At 40.3% G+C, this 22,501-nt stretch overlaps 1 protein-coding gene across 1 annotated transcript in view; it reads left to right on the plus strand.

The window, feature by feature from the left end:
* The first annotated feature begins 5,442 nt into the window (after positions 1 to 5,442).
* Positions 5,443 to 22,501, plus strand: part of SNW1 (SNW domain containing 1) — a 34,380-nt gene continuing 17,321 nt past the window's right edge. The window contains exons 1-3 of the mRNA XM_004453545.5: positions 5,443 to 5,516; positions 11,199 to 11,352; positions 18,613 to 18,774. Coding sequence (XP_004453602.1) covers positions 5,503 to 5,516; positions 11,199 to 11,352; positions 18,613 to 18,774 — 330 coding nt within the window. The 5' untranslated portion in view covers positions 5,443 to 5,502. The remainder of the gene's footprint in view (positions 5,517 to 11,198; positions 11,353 to 18,612; positions 18,775 to 22,501) is intronic.

Below are 22,501 nucleotides of genomic sequence, written 5' to 3' on the forward strand. Positions count from 1 at the left end.
TGCTTTCAATCCTGCATCCCAGGTCATGGTCTATATTTTACTGATTTCCCATGTTAATTATTTTAACCTTTCCCTTCGTGGTTTCCTTTGTTTCTCATCCCCATAGAAACCTATTTTGCTTTAAGAACTGTCTTTTCTCACCTGTTTCCTTGACTCAAACCCTCCACTTAAGTCTTCCTTCCACTCAAATCACTTATTGAATTAAATCGAAGCTCCTTGATCTTGGCTCCAGGGACCTTCTCTAATTTGCTCCTCTTTTGTTCTCTTTTTAGAACTAATACATTCCTGGAGCAGAGATTTGAGTAAATCACTGCCAACCAAAATATTAACTGTAATAACTAATATATTTACAAAGAACTTTTTTTTTTTAAAGATTTATTTTTTATTTCTCTCCTCTTCCCCCTCCCCTCCCATTGTCTGCTCTCTCTGTCCATTCGCTGTGTGTTCTTCTGTGTCTGCTTGCATTCTTGTCAGCAGCACTGGGAATCTGTGTCTCTTTTTCTTGCATCATCGGCATCAGCTCTCCATGTGTGCGGTGCCACTCCTGAGCAGGCTGCACTCTTTTTGCACAGGGCAGCTCTCCTTTGTGGGCGCACTCCTTGTGTGGGGGACTCCCCTATGCAGGGAACACCCCTGCATGGTAGGGCACTCATTGCGCATATCAGCACTGCGTGTGGGCCAGCTCACCACACGGGTCAGGAGGCCCTGAGTTTGAACCCTGGACCTCCTATATGGTAGGCAGATGCTCTATCAGTTGAGCCAAATCTGCTTCCCGACAAAGAACTTTAGAGTTGAGAAAAACAGTTCCACCTGCATTATCTTATTTAAGTTGCATAATCACCCTTTGATATATATAGAGAGAACAGCTTTCATGGATCAGCATTTTAAGTTTGTGATAAAACTAAGGCCCAAAGAAGGTAAGTGACTCGATCAGGGAACACGGCTCTTTGGGGTGAAGTGAAAGCTTGAACTCATATCTTCAGACACCCTGTCTTAGTTCGCCACATCTGCTATACAAATACCATGGACTGGTTTTGGCTTAGACAATGGGAAAGTATTGACTCTGGTTTTGAGGCTAAAAGAGGTCCAAAATTAAGATACTGGTAGGGCTAGCTTTCTCCAGAGGTCTGAGGCATTCCAATGCTGGCTGCCTACAATCCTTAGGGACCTTACCTCTGTCACATGGCAATCTCTCTCACACATCATGTCTGCTCTCCCGGTTTCTGCTGACCTATGACTTCTGGCACCTCTGGTATTTGTCTGACTTCTGCCTTCAAGTTTCTTCTCTCTGATAAGGCTGCCAGTAATGTGGTTTAAGACCCACCCTGATTCAGTTGGCCACACCTCACCCAAAAATATCTTCAAAAGTCCTATTTACAAATGGTTTCACACCCCCAGGAACACAGATTAAGGTTTAGAAAATGCCTTTTGTTAGGATACTAAATTCAACTTACTGCAGTCCTAGACCAAACTTGTTAAACTACACAATATGATTCATAATCCCACGTACCAAAATAGTGGGGTTTTTTTTCATTTGGCTTATACCCTGTGGTATGTAGAGTTCTAAGATAACCCCTATGGTGGTTTGAAGCTGTATGTACCCCCAAAAATATGTTCTTAAATCTAATCCATTTCTGTCAGTGTGAACCCATCGTTAGTAGGAACTTATGATGAGGTTACTTCAGTTAAAGTGGCCCAGCCCAATCAGGATGGATCTTAATCCTATTACTGGAGTCTGTTATAAGAGAATGAAATTCAGACACAGAGAGAGGAAGCCACAGGAAACAAGAAGTTGAATATCAACAGAACCTGGAAGAGAAGAGTGAGGCCAGGAGAGGCTGCCATGTGCTTTGCCATGTGACAGAGGAGCCCAGGACCAAGGATCCCTGGCAGCCACTCTCGGAAAGCCAGTCTTCAGGAAGAAAGGATCACCTTGACAATGACTTGACTTGGACTTTCTTTTAGCCTCAAAAGCTGTGAGTGAATAAATTCCCATTGTTTAACACGACCCATTTCACAGTATTTGCTTGAGCAGCCTAGGAACCTAAAACAGCCCATAAATTTTCTGCTTCCCTCTCCTCATGTACATTCCTGGCATAATCTCTGGGGTTGGAAATAGAATGGGATATCCTTCCCCTGATTGTGTTGTGTTATATGGCACAGGTGACCTTTAAATAGCTTATCCAGGTGGGCCCAACCTAAGCATATGAGCCCTTTAAAAGCAGAGCGTTTTCTCTGACTGGTAGAAGAAGAGAAAGTGAGAGAGACATGTTCCAGCTGGCCTGGAAGAAAGTAAACATCCATGTTGTGAATGGCCTAGGGGGTCTTGGGGAAAGGACCTGTGAGTGGACTATAGGACCTGAGGATGGTCCCTCACCCATTGACAGCCAGTAAGTAAACAGGGACCTTGCTCCTAGGACTATGAGAAACCGATTTTTGTCAACAACAAAAATTAGCTTGGATACAGATTTATCCCTAGAGACTACAGAACTCAGCCTGGCCAACACCTTGATTTCAGCCTTGTGATAGCCTGAGCAGAGAACCCAGCCCTGCCATGCCAATCTTCTGACCTCCAGAACTGTGAATTAACAAATGTGTGTTGTTTTAAGCTGCTAAATTTGTGGTAATTTGCTTTGCAGCAATAGAAAACTAATATATCTTCTATTCCCTTATGCTTCTTAAAAATACACATTTTGTGAAGCCCTTTCTGTGACTCTAGGGACCCAAGAAGTGCCCTGAATCACAGCGGGTTCAAAGTAAAGTTGTGGCTGCTGAATGAGATGAAGTAGGCCTTTTTCATAGCAAGGTGGTAAGAGTTAAACCAGGAACTTTAAAAATTTTAGTTTTTAATTATCATACAAAGAAACAGATGTGGCTCAAGCGATTGGGCTCCCATCTACCATATGGGAGATCCAGGGTTCAATTCCTGGGGCCTCCTGGTGAGCTGGCCCAAGCAGAGAGCTCGCCCATGCGGAGTGTTGGCCCATGAGGTGAGCTGGCCTAAGTGGAGAGCTGGCACATCAAGATGATGCAAAAAAAAGAGTCACAGAAGAGAGACAATAAGAGACACAGCAGACCAGGGAAATGAGGTGGCACCAGAGATTGAGCACCTCTCTCTCACTCCAGAAAGTCCCAGGATCTGTTCCCAGTACCGCCTAAAGAGAAGACAAGCAGACAAAGAAGAAGGCACAACAAATGGACACAGAGAGCAGACAATTTGGGGGGGGGGGGGGGGGAGAGAGGGGAGGAAATAATAAAAATAAATCTTTAAAAAAGCAACTATCATACAGTAAAACTGAATTTTTTGGTGTACAATTCTATGGATTTTGACACATGTGCAATTTGTGTAACCACCAGTCACAATCAGGATACAGAATAGTTCCACTACCCCCAAAAAAAACCCTTGTAGTGGTCCACTCCCCCCACCCCTAATCCCTTGGAACCATGGATGTGTTCTATGTTCCTCTAGTTTTGCATTTTCAAGAATGTCATTAAGGGAATCACACAATATGGAACCTTTTAAGACTGGCTTCTTTCACTAAGAATGATGCTTTTGCAATTCATCCAAGTTGTTAGATGTATCGATAGTTTGTAGAATAAGAAATGTTTAAACCTCTTTGTTTAGAGGTTTAAAAAACTAAAAAAAGTATTTATAATCAAAGGATATTGACATTTGATGGGATCCTTGAGATTATCTAGGCCCTCTCTGTCCTTTTACAGATGAGGAAACTGAAATACAGAAGAGTGAGTGTCTTAGTTTCCAGGCTGCTGTAGCAAATAGTAAACAATGGATTGGCTTAAACAATGGGAATTTATTGACCCACAGTTTTGAGACTAGAAGAAGTCCAAAATCGAGATATCTGCAAGGCTTGCATTCGCCCAGAGTCTGTAGCATTCTAACACTGGCTGCCAGAAATCCTTGGCTTCTATCTCTGCCTCCTGACATGTGTAATGTCTTCTCCTTTCTGGTTTCTGTGGCTTCTAGGTTCTCTCAAATGGATTACGACCCAACCTGATTCAGTTGCCCTCACCATAACTGAAATAACACCTTCAAGAGGTCCTCTTTACAATGGGTTCACACCTATTGTAATGCAGAATTAAGAGTAAGGATATGTTTTCTGGTGGGTAAATAATTCAACCTACCACAGTAAGGATTTGCCCAAGTTTGTGCAGGCACAGGTGATATGGATGCAGTGGTGAAAAAGAGATTTAATCTTCCTTGCAGTCACATAAACCACCAAAATCTTATAAGGTGAGATGAATGTTAGATTTTATTAATATGTATCAATAAAAGTGATGTTTTAAAAATCTGTGTAATCCCAAATTTGCATTGGAAATATTAATATGAATTCATGCTGCATTTTCTAAAAAAAATTTGTGTATGTCCACTGAAAAGGCTTACAAACAATACTCAACCTAGTAACAATGAACACTTAAGCATGCAATTGAATTCTATAGATATAACTTTCCCATTGAAGAGAGGTTTCCTTGAAGAAATGACTGATTCCAGATCTGGTGCAGAACGTGTACAAGATGAGCCTCGGACATCTTATCATACTAGAAATTAAAGAAGTGATCAAATATTGTTAGGATCCTGGGGGTTATGGTTGCAGGGGTGTGGGTGAAGAGTAAGCTTCTACAACTGTTCACACTTGTGTGTTTGGGAAAATGCAACTATTACACTTAGAAGGCGGGTACTTTCCTGCATGGGTGCTATGCTGCAATTACGAGTTTGTTTTTTTAACTTTTTATTATGGAGGTAACAAAAATATACAAAAGGAAAAAGAATAGTGTAATGATCATCCACTTCCCCATTACTTAGAATCTACCATGCTCAAAACTCGTGGTTAATTTTAATTCATTTATACTCCACCCACTTCCCTCTCATCAATATTTGGACGCAGGTCTCATTTATCTTATCACTTCATCAAGGATTATGCTTAACCTATAATTTCTGTGTACCTAAAACGTAATGTAGAAAAACATAGCACATAGGACATACCAGGAGTTTTTAAAAGTAACTCGATAAGGATCACAAGAGAATAGCAACTAAAGAAAAAAGTGTTGCATGTTAATGTTTTCAGAGTATCCCAGAACTGTCCATTCTTGTACACGGTTGCACGACTTTCTATTGTTTTAAATCTCCATCACTCTTTTACTTAATGTGACTCACCTCTGAAGGCTTTTGTATTTAGGGCTCTACTATAGGAATAGTGGGGAAAAATCTAAGGCTAGGCTAAAAGTCATATCCCTCCAACTAGAGAACGCCTTATGATACTAATATATGAGTGATGTATTAATTCTTAACTGAAGGGATTATCCAATGATAACCGCGTAATCTTGTTTGACTGGAATCGAATTGTACTCTTCACGGAACTACAATCCCAGAAGACCTTTCGGCCAGGGCGCGTGCGCGTTGCACGCTCCTTCCTTTCTACGCCTAGTTGCCGGGAAAGACCCGCCCCGCGGTGCGGTAGCTCGCGCTGGAAGAAGCGGAAGAAGATGGCGCTCACCAGGTGGGTTGTTGATTCGGGTCCTTGATACGGAAGGGTCTGGGAGTACCCACCATTTTCATTTCTCTGTGTACAGTCTCGGGTGCTGACCCGGCCCAAGGCATAGAGCGACATGGGCTGAAACCATGCCTACGTCCTCCTTCTGTACCCCCGGCGACTAGGCCTCGCTGAAGCTGGGGTCTTTCCTAAGCGTTTCTTCCGCTTCACTCTCGCCCCCTAATTGGGGCCACAGGCACGGCGTGGTAATAGTTCTCTTGCCTCAGATGCTGAGGAGTCGCACGTGTTTTTCGCTTAAGCATCTTGGGAAGGATGCGGAGAGCGACTCGGTAGAAGCGATGGGGGTGTGGAGGGCAGTGACTTGTCTCAGCGGAGCGAAGCAGGCGGGAGGCGACTGCGCGTTTTTTCGACCGTTTGTCTGCTGAGGTCTTTTTCTTTCCATTTCATTTCCCGAAACAAGGACTCCTGAAGAAAGGGGCCTGGAACTGAACAGGAATTTAAAACTAACCTCAGCAGTGGCCGCTGTCTACTAATGTGCTCCGCTGCTTCCCACTTTAACTCTGGACCTTAGAATTTCTTCCCTCTGTAGAACCAGTTCAGATTTTTGCTGTTGACGGTTGCCTTGGTAACTGTATGTAAAGTGGCCCTTCCCTTTGAAGAAAAGATGCTTTAAATAAGAGATTCCAAAAAGTTACATAACTCCTACTAGTCAGTTACCTTGCTGCCCCATTTAAGTAGAAAAACTTTCCTTGTGAACTCAGCAGGAAAAGTTTAGAGAGGAAGAGGGATGGGGGGAAAAGGTATTTTAGTGGCTATGAAACAAGGGTTTTATCAAACAAATGTTGATGAAGATGTGGAGGAATTTGAATTCATATATACCTGCTAGTGGAAGAATGTAAAATGCTTTGGAAAACTAGCAGTTTCCCAAACTGTTAAACATTGTTACCATATAATTCAGTGGTTCCGCTCTAGGTATGTCCCCAAGAGAAAAACGTATTTCAGTGCAAACGTTTGTACACAAATGTTCGTATTGGCTATATTTTTTGTTTCTTTTTTAAATGTATTTTTTATTTAAAAAATATTTAGGTTACATAACTGTTCCATAAAAATGTAGGAGATTCCTTTTCCCCGCCCCCTACACCTCCCACATTTTCCCACATTAACAACCTTCATTAGTGTGGTACATTCATTGTAATTGAGGAAAACATTTTGGAGCATTGCCACTAGGCATAGATTATAGTTTACATTGTAGTTTACACTCTCTCCCGCACAATTTTGTAGGTTATGGCAAGATGTGTAATGGCCTTTATCTGTCATTGTAATGTCATTCAGGACAATTCACAAGTCCCAAAGATATCCCCATATTACACCTGTTCTTCCCTCTCCCTGCCCTCAACACCTCCAGATAGTGGCATTATTAATAATAGCCAAAAAATGGGGGGGGGGGGAATCCAAATGTTCATCAACAGATGAATAGATAAACTGATATACAGTGGAATATTATTTGACAATTTTTTAAACAGTCATCTTTTTAGGACATCAGTTTGAGCTCCCTTAACACCCTTCTTCTCTGTTTTTCCTGGCAGAAGGCAATTATGAATCCTAAAAATTTTAAAGAGAAAATTCTTACGAGAATTGCTATTGGGTACCTTGCTCCAACCTAAGAGTTATATATATGGAAGGAAACCTGAAGTTTTCAGTTGCAGGGAAGGTAAAGGGTGGGGGGTGGGGTGAGGCAAAGCATACAAATGTGAAACAATTGAAGAGCAGCACAAAATGCTAGTTTATACAGTAGTAACCCTAAGTGCAAAAAGAGTTGGGTGGAATGAGCTATGTGGATTGAAGAGTTTCCTTTGTAAATGTTAGGCAGGAGAGTGCTCTCCAGGTACAAAGCACTGTGATTTAGACTAGTAGAGCTATGAAGGAAGGTTTTGTGGAAAAGGCCAAATTTGAAACGGACACAGGAAAAATACCAGAGATGTCATGGGTCCTGTGTGCTTAAAATTGCAATGGCACAATGCAGTTTTTAAATGTCTTTGGGGACTACATAGTTTCTGGTTTTGTTGAGTTCTAGCTGACTTGATTTTTAGAAATTGTCTCAACTTTACAGGTGAAGTGTATTATCTCCAAGATATCCCAGGGATTCCTAAAGTAGGGTCTTAACATACTAATATGTTACCTTCTTGGTGTCACTGGTGATGTTACAAATACTAACCAAAGGTTTTAAGTATTATTTATTTAATTTTCTAAATTTGAGTGTATTTGAGGTTGTATATATAACATCATTTGCATTTGATAGGCTTTCTTTAGTAAGGGGGAAAAGGTAGAATTTCTCAATAGTGGCACTTGACATTTTGGACTGCATTATCGTTTTGTGGTGCTGGCCTTTTCATGGTGGGATGTTTAGCAGCATCCATGGCCTCTGACCATTAGATGCTAGTGACACCCTTCCTCTAGTCATGACAATCAAATACTATGCACATACCAACAATCTGTTTTATCTGTGCAACAGCCCTGTGTCTGACCCCACCACCAATGGGAGTCTGCCTCTTTAAGGAAATGTCATCCTCTACAGGAAACTACAAAGTTAAGATTCTCTGGAAAGCTATAGGAGGTTCTGACTGAAATCCAAGCACTGTTACCTATTGACTGGATTATCTAAACTCTTTGATTCCTGGCAAGGTGCCTTACTTTTTGAACACTTAATGATCACTTCTTCCACTTCTTGGAAGAAGTAAGAAGAAATGAAACAAAAGTAAATAATTTGGTTTCTTTGTAGCTTTCTTTGTATCCCTCCTATGTGTTGGGTATATATGGTTTACTGAAAATGACAATGGTAGGAGCCCAAGATTTCAATTCCATTTATGCATTAATTCACTTAGTTAGCAGGTATTTGTTGAAGGTCTGCCATGTGCCGGGCACTACTCTAGTGAATCAGCCAGGCAAACGCTGTCACCTCACAGAGCTTATATACTAGTAGGAGAGACAGACTATATAAATCAGTGCAATTTCAGATAATAGATGTTAGTAATAAAATAGTGAAAGATAAAGGGATAGGATTGAGAATGACTCAGGGTTTGGGGTAGACAGACTGTTTTAGACAGGGTGGTCAGAAAACAGCTCTGAGATGTAAAAGTTTTCTATAAAAGCATTATAGGAAAATTTGTTCTTAATAAATAAATACTTTGTGGCAGAGAGAATAACAGATATAAAGATCTTGAGGTGGCTTATTTAAGGAAAGGAAAGAAGGCTAGAGTGGTATAAAGATGGTGAGTGTGAGGGTTACAATGAATTTATTTCTCCTGCAAACATTTAAGGAACCACTGCAGTGAGCCAGACAATGCAAGGGAAGTTAGGATGAAAGAAACATAAGACATGATTCCTGCCATCATATTATTCACCCTAGCAAGAGAAGGAAAGATAAAAGAATAGTTGATTCCAACTTGTTAAGATAGATATTATAGTAGTGGTATGCAGATGAAGAAATGGGGCAACTAACCTGAACAGGGAATCATGGAACAGCTCCAGTTACCCAAACATTTACATACAGAACACAGACAGTATTCGGATACTGTGCCAAGTGGTTCATGAATTTTCTCATTTAATATTTATAATAACCTTATGAAGTAGGTACTCTGAAGATCTGTCTTTACAGATGAGGAAACTAAGGTTCAGAGGAGTCAGTAACCTATCCACATTACTAAGTGGCGTAGGTAGGATTTGAATTCTGAGCTCATCAGTCACTGCATTACCTAGTGTCACTAGGCTGGATTAGGTCCCTCTGATGTTTGCCATCACAGCACCCTGTACTTTTCCCTCATCACATAATATAATTTGTAGTTATGAATTTGTGTGGTTGTCCATGTGAGCTGTGTTTCTCAGTGCTGCCTATACTCTCAGAGCCTACCTAGCACAGTGCTTGCACCTAAGTGTTCAATAAAGATTTTAAATACAGGAATAAGCTCTACTACTTATTCAGATGTACCTATCAGTCAAGGATTACAAAGAAAACTTAATTACTTATGTTTTATTTTTTGTATCCCCCCCTCCCCCGTGGGGGGACATATGCTATGTCCATTTGCTGTGCCTTCTTCTGTGTCTGTTTTTTTGTGTGTGTATTTTTTTTAGGCTTCCCCTCCTCCGTTGCAACTTGCTTGCTGTCTGCTCTCTGTGCCCATTCGCTGTGCGCTCTTCTGTGTTTTTGCTTGTCTCTCTTTTTTTGTTATGTACCTTGCTGAGTCGGCTCTCTGCAGTGTCTGCAGGCCAGGCGGTGCTCCGCAGTGTCTGGGCGAGTCTGCCATCACAAGGAGGCCCTGGGACTGAAACCAAGGGCCTCCCATATGGTAAACGGGAGCCCAGCTGATTGAGCCACAGCCGCTTCAGAGAAGCTTAATTACTTTTTAAACATATTATCTATCTCTGGAATCCTTTTGTGACACTTTAGGGCAGGGGTTCTTAACAAGGGGCCCATGAGCTTGAATTAAAATTCAAATAAAACATTATTCCTGTGGGGACATGTTGGTGCTGGTGTGATATATTTATTAAATAATATATAGTATAGTGTGGACTTAGTAAGGGGTCCATGGTTTTCACCTGACTGGCGAAGGGATCCATGGAACATAAAAGGTTAAGAACCTCTGCTTTAGAGTATCACTCTAATAATGTTTATAATACTTAAAAGTCATCAGGAACTACTTAGTAGATTAAAGAATAATAAATAAGATCTTTCGGGTTTCTGCTTTGATTCTTTGACTTAAGTTTTAAATTGCATTCTAAAGGAGATGCCTTTGGAAAATGCACTTAAATACACAATTTGTAAGTTCTTTTATCGACTTCTTTATTATTACATTTGCTTCTGAAATAGCTAAAAGTAAGAGCAGAAGAGTAAAATAGTTAAAAGTAACTAGTATAAGAATAAGCAGAGGGAAACGGACTTTGGCCCAGTGGTTAGGGCGTCCGTCTACCATATGGGAGGTCCGCGGTTCAAACCCCGGGCCTCCTTGACCCGTGTGGAGCTGGCCATGCGCAGTGCTGATGCGCGCAAGGAGTGCCGTGCCACGCAAGGGTGTCCCCCGCGTGGGGAGCCCCACGCGCAAGGAGTGCGCCCATGAGGAGAGCCGCCAGCGTGAAAAGAAAGAGCAGCCTGCCCAGGAATGGCGCCGCCCACACTTCCCGTGCCGCTGATGACAACAGAAGCGGACAAAGAAACAAGACCCAGCAAATGGAAACCAAGAACAGACAACCAGGGGAGGGGGGGAAATTAAATAAATAAATAAATCTTTTAAAAAAAAAAAAAAAAAGAATAAGCAGAGATACTAAGAAAACCAAATACTGGGCAGGTGACCCCTGGGTAATTGCAAATGTCTACTTGCTTGTTGTCAGAAGAGAAATTTGGAAGCATAAAAAGCTCAATAGTTTGTCTGTTATGTGAAATATTTGTTAATTCTTGATTATAGACCCCATTTGTCTGCTGCCAGTCAAATGTTTTTACTGTATGTCTGAGTACTTCTTTCTCTCCAGGTATAATCAAATGATAGTAATCAAATACAGCATAAATCATTGAGACATCTGCTCTTTTGTTCAAAGGAAAAAAAGCATTATGGGAAACATCATCTCTGATGGCCAAATTGCAATTATCAAATTAAAGTTAGTTTTTTTCATTCTAACTTTTATCATCTTTGCCTGTAGCTTTTTACCTGCACCAACTCAGCTATCTCAGGACCAGCTTGAGGCTGAAGAAAAGGCAAGATCCCAGAGATCACAGCAAACCTCACTGGTCTCCTCCAGAAGAGAACCTCCCCCATACGGGTACCGGAAAGGCTGGATACCTCGGTTATTAGAGGTAAATATGGATCTTCAGTTTGGATTTGTTATTTTGTGCTGAAATTTATTGTAGTGCCTTTTAAAAATATACTTAACACCCTAAGACATCTACATATGAATATCAGTGTAATAGAATTTCTGGTTGTGAGCTCTCAAGAATTGTCTTTTTCTGCCTGCTTGTCATCACTGGTTTGTGATCACTAGAGAGTTATACTACTTCATACCTCTTCTATACCAAACCAATAAACCTGTACAAAAGAAACTAACAATTCCCTTATAAATCTAGGGATTATAGCATGTGGAAAATAGTGGGAAAGTAAGAGGAAAAAATGTAAGAGTGAAGACAGTGAATTTCATCTTTTGCCTCTCCAATTCCCAGTATTTTATAACCCTGTAGAGACAACCTTCTTCTAAGGGAAACTCCAGCTGTATTTTTTTCCCTTGATTTCTTTACCTTTAGATATACTGGAAAAAGCAATGACAAGGAGTAAAAAAGTTTTTTAAAAAGGTAATATTTGTGTGATCCTCAGCAATTCTAACTTCTCTTAGTCTGTTTTCTTATCTTCAATTTGAGAGTATTAATACATGCCTGATCTACAGATTAGATAAGTTTTACAGAGGTAAAAGAGACAGAAATTTTGATGTGGAGGGGTAAATGAGAAGGAATAATCTGGAATGACCTTGTATTTCTAGCTTGTTCCCAAAGAACAGACATCCTTGGCAATCCCTATTCTCCTAACTACTCAGGATACTGTGCTAGAATCATCAGTTTTCCTCATTCCAGGGCAACTTTCCCATATTTGATGACCTTATCTAGGTAGAAAAGCAAGCATTTGAGGCTTTTATGTTTCTTCCCCAAGACCTCTTCCTCTTTTATCAGGCTTTCTTCCTCTTCCCCTTCCCAGTATTCATTCTTGACTCCTACAAATTTTCCTCCTCTGCATCCCAAGGAATGTACCTGCCCTATAAAAAAAACCTTTAGTGCCCATGCCATTGATTTTTTGCACTCAGTTATCTTCATTTTATCTCTTTGTTATATTCTGTCCTTATATTTTTGTTTTTTGTTTTTTTTTTTTTGGTCTGAGATTTAATCTAGGACCTCATATGTGGGAAGAGCCAGCACTCAACCAATGAGCCACATTGGCTCCTCTGAGTTGGTTTTTTTGTTTGCTTCTTGTTTGTTTGCCTGTTTTTAGGAGGCACTGGGAACCGAACCCAGGACCTCCCATGTGGGAAGCAGGTGCTGAACTGCTTGAGCCACCTCTGCTTCCCCGTTTTTTGTGCAGTTTTTGGTTTTTGTTTTTTTGTTTTTCTTTTTTTTTTAGGTACCAGGTGCCAGAGATTGAACCCAGGACCTTGGTTGTGGCAAGCTGGCACTCAACCAGGGAGCCACACCGGCTTCTCTGAGTTGGTTTTTTTGCTTGTTTTGTTTGTTGTTTGTTTTTATTTTTTCAGGAGGCACTTGGAACCGAACCTGTGACCTCCCATGTGGGAGGCAGATGTTCAACCATTTGAGCCACATCTACTCCTTGAATTTTACAAATGTGAAGCGTTTATGCCCTTAGCTTTTTTTCAAATGCCTCGAGAATTGAACATGATGAACTAAGTATTTATTGGATGGAAACTTGTCATGTAGAACCCCACAAAAAGATGCTTTTATTCTTAACGTCTCCCATTTCGGTCATTTCCCTGCCTACCAGTGCTCATTATAGACCTAAAATGACCACCCAACTTCATCATGTTCTGTCTTCTTATTCCCTAATTCATTTTATTTCCTTAGCTCTCCTTCTGGTCTTTATTAAGTCTAGTGTGTCAAGGCCAGATTTATTACAGTTATTAAGGGATTTTTGTTGTTGCTTTTGTTTTTGCAAATAGTATAATTTGTGAGAAGTAGAGCAAAATGAAAGATCATCAAGGAGGCTGTAATACCCTCTTTTCTGGGGCAAAAAAAGTAGTGATTACCATTCTCAAATAGAGGAGTTGAGTGTCTTTTGAGGTATTACAGATAATCTTCACTTGGCCTTTCAGTAGATTACAGAGTGAGGGTGGCAGGCATCATTTTATATGCAGTGGGAATCTCATCCTTCCATTTCAGCTTTAGCTTTTTTTTTCTTCTTTAATATATTTTATTACAAGTTGTGAACTTAAAAAACAGTCCAGCACATGAGTAGAATTCCCATACAACAGCCCTTCACCAACACACCACACCATTGTGGAACATTTGTTATAGATTATGAGACAATGTCATCAGACTACTACCACTAATTATGGTCCATAGTGTACATTTGGCCTATTTTTTCCATACTCCCCTATTATTAACATAGTACATTTTTTGCAGTGATGCAAGAATATGACAGTATTACTTTTTAAAAATAAAAGATTTATTTATTTATCCCAACCCCCACCCCCAGTTGTCTGCTCTCTGTGTCCATTCGCTGTGTGTTCTTTTGTGACCCCTTCTATCCTTATCAGCAGCACCAGGAATCTGTGTTCCTTTTTTTGTTGCATCATCTTGTTGTGTCAGCTCTTCGTGTGTGCAGCGCAATTCTTGGGTAGGCTGCACTTTCTTTCGCACTGGGCGGCTGTCTTTATGGGGCGAACTCCTTGTGCATGGGGCTCCCTACACGGGGGACACCCCTGCGTGGCACGGCACTCCTTGCACGCATCAGCACTGCTCATGGGACAGCTGCACACAGGTCAAGGAGGCCCGGGGTTTGAACCGCAGACCTCCCATGTGGTAGGCGGATGCCCTTTCTATTGGGCCAAGTCCGCTTTCCCCCAGTATTACTCTTAACTGTTGTCCATAGGTTACATTAATTGTATTTTTCCCATACTTCTCCACATTCCTACCACCCTGCAAGTAACATATATCCATTCCTGTTCACAAAAGGATGTTCTTGCCTTTGTCATGTTAACTACAATTCTTATCCACCTCTGGGTTCACTGTGTTATTCAGTCCCCTACATTATTCTCTAGCTGTCTTTCAATTGACATTTGCATCCCTAGACTACCCTGTTCATTAACTTTAGCTTTTTAAAATCTAACTTGACCATTGAAGTTTTTATATATCATGGTGGTACAGAAGTTTATTCAAAAAACAAACTAGAATGTCCAGCTAATCTGGAAATGCCATGGATGCTTCTTGAAGGGAGTAAATGTTCGTAGAAGGAGGCATTTTGTTCCAGTTTTCAAAATAAAAGCTATGATTTTCTGGCAAGCTTAATGACCACAAAATGCCAAATCTACAGTTCTGAAGTGCTTATTATAGTTGAAGAACTATAGCAAACAAGAGGATGTATGAGATTGTCAGTTAGGGTACAGGTAGCACCTCTCTTAAGAATGCTTTGTTTCTGCCTAATTAGTTCACACGAAAATCTCTTATCTCAGCTTTATTCTGTTTGTTTTCAAAAATGCCAAATCTCTTTTTTTTTTCCTTCATTTTTTTTTTTTAATGTTACATTCAAAAAATGAGGTCCCTAAATACTCCCTATCCCTCTCACCCCACTCCTCCCACATCAACAACTTCTTTCATCATCATGGCACATTCATTGCATTTGGTGAATACATTTTGCAGCACTGCTGCACCACATGGATAGTAGTTTACATTGTAATTTACACTCTCCCCCAGTCCACCCAGTGGGCCATGGCAGGACATAGAGTGTCCAGCATCTGTCCCTGCAGTACCACCCAGGACAACTCCAAGTCTTGAAAATGCCCCCACATCATATCTCTTCTTCCCTCTCCCTACCCTTAGCAGCTACCGTGGCCACTTTCTCCGCATCAGTGCTACAATTTCTTCCATTACTAATCAGAATAGTTCCATAGTAGAATATCAATAAGTCCACTCTAATCCATACTCTATTCCTCCATCCTGTGGGCCCTGGGATGGTTATTTCCACTCTCCCTCTATATCAAGAGGGGGCTTAGATTCCACATGGATGATGGATGCAATTTTCCTACTTGAATTTGTAGGCACTCGTCTCCCTGGTGTGGTGGTTGACCTTCTTCACCTCCCTGTTAGCTGGCCAGGGTATCAAATCTCTCTTTAACAAGCATGTTGGACCTGGCAAATCATATATTCTGGTTCTAATAGAACTTTAAGGAGGAATCTTACAGAAGTGGATATTTTCATAACTTTTATTCATTAAAGCCCTCTAAATGGTTAATTTTAATGTTTTTCCTATCACTTCTTGGCAGTATTGATTTAACTTTTTTTTAACTAAAGAAGGTATTACAGTCTAGTAGAAAAAGCAAAATTTTTTGGAATCAAAGGATCTGTTTTGGGCACAGATGTGGCTCGAGCAGTTGAGCACACGTCTCCCACATGGGAGGTCCCAGGTTTGGTTCTGGTACCTCCTAAAGAAAAAACAAAGACAATGAGTAAAAACAATAAGCAAACAGATGAGGGAACCATCATCAGGGTGGGGGAATGGAATTAAACCAACAACAAAAAAGATCTAGGTTCAAGTCCTGCCTGTGCTAGCTGTGAGACCTTGGGTAAATCACTTAACCTTTTTATACCATATTTTTTTTCTGTAGGAAAACTCATTCTAGTTCTTGCTGTTTCTATTGCATCTGCAGCTATTTCCTCCACTGAGGTCTTGAACCCCTCGAAGTCATCCATGATGGTGGGGCTCAACTTCTTCCAAACTCCTGTTAAGGTTGATATTTGACCTCCTCCCTTGAATCTGAATGTTTGTAATGGCATCTAGAATGGTAAATCCTTTCCAGAAGATTTTCGGTTGATTTTGCCCAGATCCATCAGAGGAATCACTATCTATGGCAGCAAAAGCCTTATAAAGCGTATTTCTTCAATAATAAGACTTGGAGAGTTGAAATGACTCCCTGATCCATGGACTGCAGAATGCATATTGCATTAGCAGACATGAAAACAACATTCATCTCATTGTACATCTCTATATGACTGTCAGTGAGCAGTCATATTTTGGAAGGAATCTTTTTTTCTGAGCAGTAGGTCACAGCAGTGGGCTTAAAATAGTAAACCATGTTGTGAACAGATGTGCCGTCATCCAGGCTTTGTTTTTCAATTTATAGAGCACAGGCATAATAGATACAGCATAATTCTTAAGGGCCCAAGGATTTTTGAAATGGTAATTGAACATAGGCTTCAACTGAAATTTGCCAGTAACAATAGAGTCAGCCTGTCCTTTGAAGCTTTGAAGCCAGGCATTGACTCCTCCTCTCTAGCTGTGAAAGTCCTAGATGGCATCTTCTGATAGAAGGTTGTTTCATCTACATTAAAAATCTGTTTAGTGTGCCATCTTCATCAGTGATATTAGCCAGATCTTCTGGATAATTTGCTGCGGCTTCTACATTAGTACTTACTGCTTTACCTTGCACTTTGTTATAGAGATGGTTTCTTTCCTTAAACCTCAAACCAATCTCTGCTAGTTTCAGATTTTTCTGCAGCTTCCTCACCTCTTAGCCACCACAAATTGAATACAGTTAGAGCCTTGTTCTTCTTTTTTTTTTTTTTTTTTTTGAGGTAGACACAAACTGTATGTTTATTTATTTATTTTTAATTGATTTTGTAAAAATGTTACATTAAAAAATACATATATATATATGAGGTCCCATTCAGCCCCACCACCACCACCCCACCACTCCCCCCCCAGCAACACTCACTCCCCTCATCATGACACATCCATTGCACCCGGCAAGTACATCTCTGGGCATCTCTGCACCTCATGGTCAGTGGTCCACATCATGGCCCATACTCTCCCACATTCCATCCAGTGGGCCCTGGGAGGATTTACAATGTCCGGTGATTGCCCCTGAAGCACCATCCAGGGCAACTCCAAGTCCCAAAGGCGCCTCCACATCTCATCTCTTCCTGCCACTCCCCATATCCATCAGCCACCATGTCCATTTTTCCCACTCCAATGCCACCTTTTCTCTGTGGGCCTTGGATTGGTTGTGTCCGTTGCACCTCTATGTCAGGAGGAGGCTCAAATTCCACATGGATGCTGGATGCAGTCCTCCTGCTTTCAGTTGTAGGCACTCTAGGCTCCATGGTGTGGTGGTTGTCCTTCTTCAACGCCATCTTAGCTGAGTGAGGTGAGTCCAATAAATCATATTGTAGGAGCTGGAGTCTGTTGACGCTCAGGGCCTGGCTATCATATTGTCAGTCCAGAGATTCAAATCCCCTAAATATATCTTAAACCCCAACACCAACTACAATTCCAGTAAAGTAGGATGAAAGTCTTATGAAAAGAGATCCCATCTGAGTCCAGTTCCATCACGAAGAAACACCAGCTCCAAAGAAGGGCCATCTGACATGGCAGTGAACCCCGTCTGCCATGACCATAGTACCCGTGGGTCTCTTTAGCCCTCCAAGGAACCAATACCTGGGGATTGTATCTACTTTATCTGTCTCTTAGACTCTGCTCAGTTGTGCATAAGGGCAATCGTTCTGACAGCCTCCAGACTCTTTTTTAGAGACTCGTAGCCATTTAACTCATTTCTGCTTTCCATTTCCCCCTTACATTAGGTCAAACAGCATTTTAAAGTCATGTTATTATATGTAGACAGGGATATTCTGCTGATCCGCATTGAACCTTTAATTCAAGGTCATAGAGCCTTGTTCTTGATTAGGCTTTGGCTTACGGGAATCTTGTGACTGATTTGATCTTCTATCCAGACCACTAAAACTTTTTTTCAACAATAGAGCTGTTTGGCTTTTTTATTCATGTGTTCACTGGAATAGTACTTTTAATTTCCTTCAAGAACTTTCCCTTTACATTCACAACTTGGCTAACTGGTGCAAGGAGTCTTGCTTCAACATGCCTTCTTTGCTGAGCTTAATCATTTCTAGCTTTTGATTTCAAGTAAGAGACGTGTGAGTTTTCCTTTCACTTGAACACTTAGAAGCCATGGTAGGGTTATTAATTGGTCTTATTTCATTATAGTTGTGTCTCAGGGAATAGGGAGGCCCAAGGAGAGGAGGCAGTATGGAGGAACAACCAGCATAGTAAATGCTTCACACAGCATTCACTGATTAAGTTCACCATCTTAATGTGGGCATAGTTCATGGTACCCCAATACAATTAAAATAGTAACATCAAAAACCAAAGATCTGCATAACAGCTAAAATAATGAAAACATTTGAAATATTCCAAGAATTACCAAAGTGTGACACAGAGACATGATGCAGGGTTGCCACAGACCCTTTGTAAAAAAAATAGTATCTGCAAAGTGCAATAAAACAAAGTATGTCTATGAAACTTTCTTTTTTCTTTTTCCTTTTTCGAATATATAGGATTTTGGAGATGGTGGTGCTTTTCCAGAGATCCATGTGGCCCAGTATCCACTGGACATGGGACGAAAGAAAAAAATGTCCAATGCACTGGCCATTCAGGTAGATGCTGAAGGAAAAATTAAATATGATGCAATTGCTCGACAAGGGCAGTCAAAAGACAAGGTAATCCTCTCATTGATTTGTTTTTCTCCATTGCTAAATATTGTATGAAGAATATTTTAAAATTGTGTGGAAATAATAGATCTCTTGCCATTTGACTTGTGTTAAAAGTAGCAGTGACTGTCCCCAAAATGCCCCGTGTTAAACCTATTCTTCCCTTTCCCGCCCCTCAGAACCTCCTTTTTTTTTGTTCCCCCCTCAGAACTTCTGATGACCACTGCCTTTATATCAATGTTACAAGTTCTTCCATTACTACAATAATAATAAGTCTACTTTAGTCCAGAGTTGTGTTCTCCCCTTATGTTGTTCATTCTCACTCTTGAGGATTTGGGGATAATGAAGCCTACTCTGCTTCCAGTTGAGAGGGGGCTTAGAGCCCATGGGGGCAGATGGGTGGAACTGTCTTGCTTGCAGTTGTAGATACTCTGTTTTTTTGGGATGGGCATTGTACATCATCATCATTTTGGTAGTTGTCCTGGGAGAGTCCAGTGAACGGGAAATTAAGTGTTGGCTACAACTCTGCTGAGATTTTGGGCTCAACTGGCATATGAACAACTAGAAGTTTGAAGTCTTGAGGACACATATTTAATGGATATAGTGCTAATTATAGGTTCAAATAAAAGGGGCATAAGAACCATGTGTAGGAAAATTGTAAATGAGTCTAATATGCCATTACCATGATGGGTACAGGCCATTATACATTATGTCAAAACCTATAAAATTGTGTGGTGCAAAGTGTAAACCATAATGTAAACTATAGACCATGGTTAGTAGCAATACTTCAGTATATGTTCATCAGTTGTAACAAATGTACCACACTAATGAAAGATGTTAATGGGAAAAAGTGTGGGGAGGGAGGGTTTATGGGAAACCCCTATATTTTCGATGTAACATTTATGTCATCTAAAGCTTCTTAAGAAAAGGGGGGAAAAAATGCCAGTGAGGTATAGTTGGACTAACAAAGTATTTAGCAATGATTTTTTTTTCCTTTGAAATTCCCCAAACTGGTGGTAGCTTATACATTTTTCAGGTTTTTACTTGATTTACATTTTAAAAACAATTATTTTATAAGGCTAACTTTTTTGTAAGATTTTATTTCTTTATCCCCCTAACCCTTTCTTGTTTGTGCTTGTTGTCTGCTCTCTGTGTCCATTTGCTCTGTGTGTGCTCTGTGTCTGCTCTTTTCTTTAGGAGACCCTGGGGACCTCCCATATGGTAAAGAGGCGCTCTGCTTGAGCCAACTCAGCCCCTTGCTTTGCTGTGTCTCTCCTTGTCTTTCCTCTTTGTTGCATCATCTTGTTGCGTCAGCTTGCCACACCTGCTCTGCTCACCAGCTCACTGTCTACCTCATCTTCTCCAGGAGGAACTAGGAATCGAACCTGGGACCTCCCATGTGGTAGGCAGGAGCTCATTCGCTTGAACCACCTCCCCTTGTGTATAGTAGTAATATTTTAAAGGTGCTAATGAATTTTTAAAAATAACTTTTAATTTTGCCTACAGTATCTTCTCCATGTATTATATAGTATTTACATACATTAAATAAATAGTTCATTTAAATATAATACATTGCACAAACTTCTTTAACCCTTACTTAAATGCAAATGGCATTTGCCATCCAGATTTAGGATAGCCCTTTTTACAAAGAAATCCAAAAACCAAAAACAAAATTTACTTAAAATAATCCTCTCACAGAACAGCTACATTCCAAGCCAAGGAACTATTTTTAATAAGACCTAGGGTTTTGGGTTTTTTTTTTTCCTTGTAAATAAATACCCCAAATAGAAGTAAAAGATCTCTTTAGAATTGAGGATGTTGGGAAACATTCTTGAGAGCCTTTGGGGTCTGTGCTTTGCTTCTCTCTCCCCCAAACCTTTTCACTTTACCCTCAAAAATAGCAGTAATGTAGCCCATCTTTTGTTCCAACTTCATGGCTGCTGAGTTTTCTAGGAGAAATGATTGTGTAATCATGCAAATTTATACTTCCAGTTTCAAGTGCCTTTTGGTATCTCTGAGGTCTCCTACTCTTCTCCATCCCCTCTCAGTGGTTGTTAGAGAAGAAAAATTTTGGACTTGCCCTAGAAACACCTGCCATGAGGAACTACTTACAGTTCCCTGAATATGTCATGTTCTTTCTCACTTTGGAAACTTTGTTGAATTTCCTCTTCTACATAGAAAACCCTACTTGGTTGAAATCTGTTACTTTCAATTTCAACTTAGTCTTCCCCAGTCCTAGGATTCACAGTTCCAAGACTTCAGTCTCCCTGTTCTTCCCTGGCCATATTGAATATCCCTCCTCTCTCCTCACGTTTACTCTATCACAGCAGTCATCAACTTCCATTGTACTTACATGTTCACTCATTAGCCAAATCATAAGCTCTTTGAGGGCTGGGATTATGTCTTCATCTTTTCCCTTTTGGCACTTAGTACCTGACTGCTTGACACCAGGTGTTCGTTAGATGAATAATAACAGTTTTTATTGTATAACAGAAAATCATTGCTCTCGAAGCCAATAAGGAAGCATAGTCCACTTAGGAAAATGGTCCCTATACTTGCAGGACATATAGTGGAAATTTTATGCTGTGCTTTTAAAAATGATCTCACAAACTAGCTAGCCTAATGATAGTGGTGAATATGTTGACATGCTTATCCCTTTAGTCAATCCAGGACTTTGTCAGTTTTCAGTAATAAGGAAAATACCTGTTTCACAGATGAGTTATTCCTTTATTTTGTTCACAGAGCTCATTAGTGCTCCTGATACCTTCAAGGGTTAATTATATCTTTCTGATAACCTTCCTCAATCCCTTTGTGTCCTGGGGATATCTGTTTCTTCAGCACGTTTAGCTCTTAGGCAGTAAAAAGTTGGGGTTTATAGTTAATTACCATGGAGAAATCTTGCTGTTCACATGTCCTTCATTCAGCTTTGTGAGATGTTAGAATCTTATTGATGCCCATTTAAAGGGTTATTAACTTTGGAGTACCCAAATAAGAAGCAGCAAAGGGCTCATGTATGCTAAATTAGTACTGAGACTAAGTTGAGCATATATGACTACTAAGGAGCCATTTACTTGGAAGCTCTTCCTGTTAGGATTGCTGCCTAACAGTGATTAACTGTTCACAGTCTTGGTATTATTTTTTAGTGCATTGCTATGTAATTTTCAATTTGTGGTGGTATAGATTTTTCTATCCTGGAAAGAAATAAGATTTGTGAGGATGAGGTCAGTCACTAGCTGTGTGAGAACACAATGCACTGAGCCTCACTCTTCCTTTCTCAGGAGAGTAATTTGAGGGTCCCTTCCAAAATGAGCACTCTTAGAGGAAAACAACACTAATACTCGTAGCTCACATAGCAAATAGTACATGTTTTGAGCTAAATCACTTATACTGTCTGACCTGATCTTTCTTTACTGAAAAAGATAAGCTAGAGATTTCAGTTGGTGTACATGAGATAATTTTTTTCTGGGAAATCAACAGATTACATAGAATGTTCTGCCAGGCCTAATAAATAAACAACTTCAATATGGACTAGAGCATCTCTAAAATTCATTCATTCATTCATCTCTACAGAAAGTACTTAGTGAATGCCTTCTATTAGAGGCACTGGAGATGTTTTAATGAACAAGAGAGTCCTCATCGATAGAATGGGTATAATCATTGTGAATACCTCATAGGGTTAATACAAAGGTTAAATTAGTTAATAGAAAGCAAAACAACGGTGGCATACAATAAGTGA

The sequence above is a fragment of the Dasypus novemcinctus genome, chromosome 3, assembly GCF_030445035.2.
Source record: "Dasypus novemcinctus isolate mDasNov1 chromosome 3, mDasNov1.1.hap2, whole genome shotgun sequence".
NCBI lineage: Eukaryota > Metazoa > Chordata > Mammalia > Cingulata > Dasypodidae > Dasypus > Dasypus novemcinctus.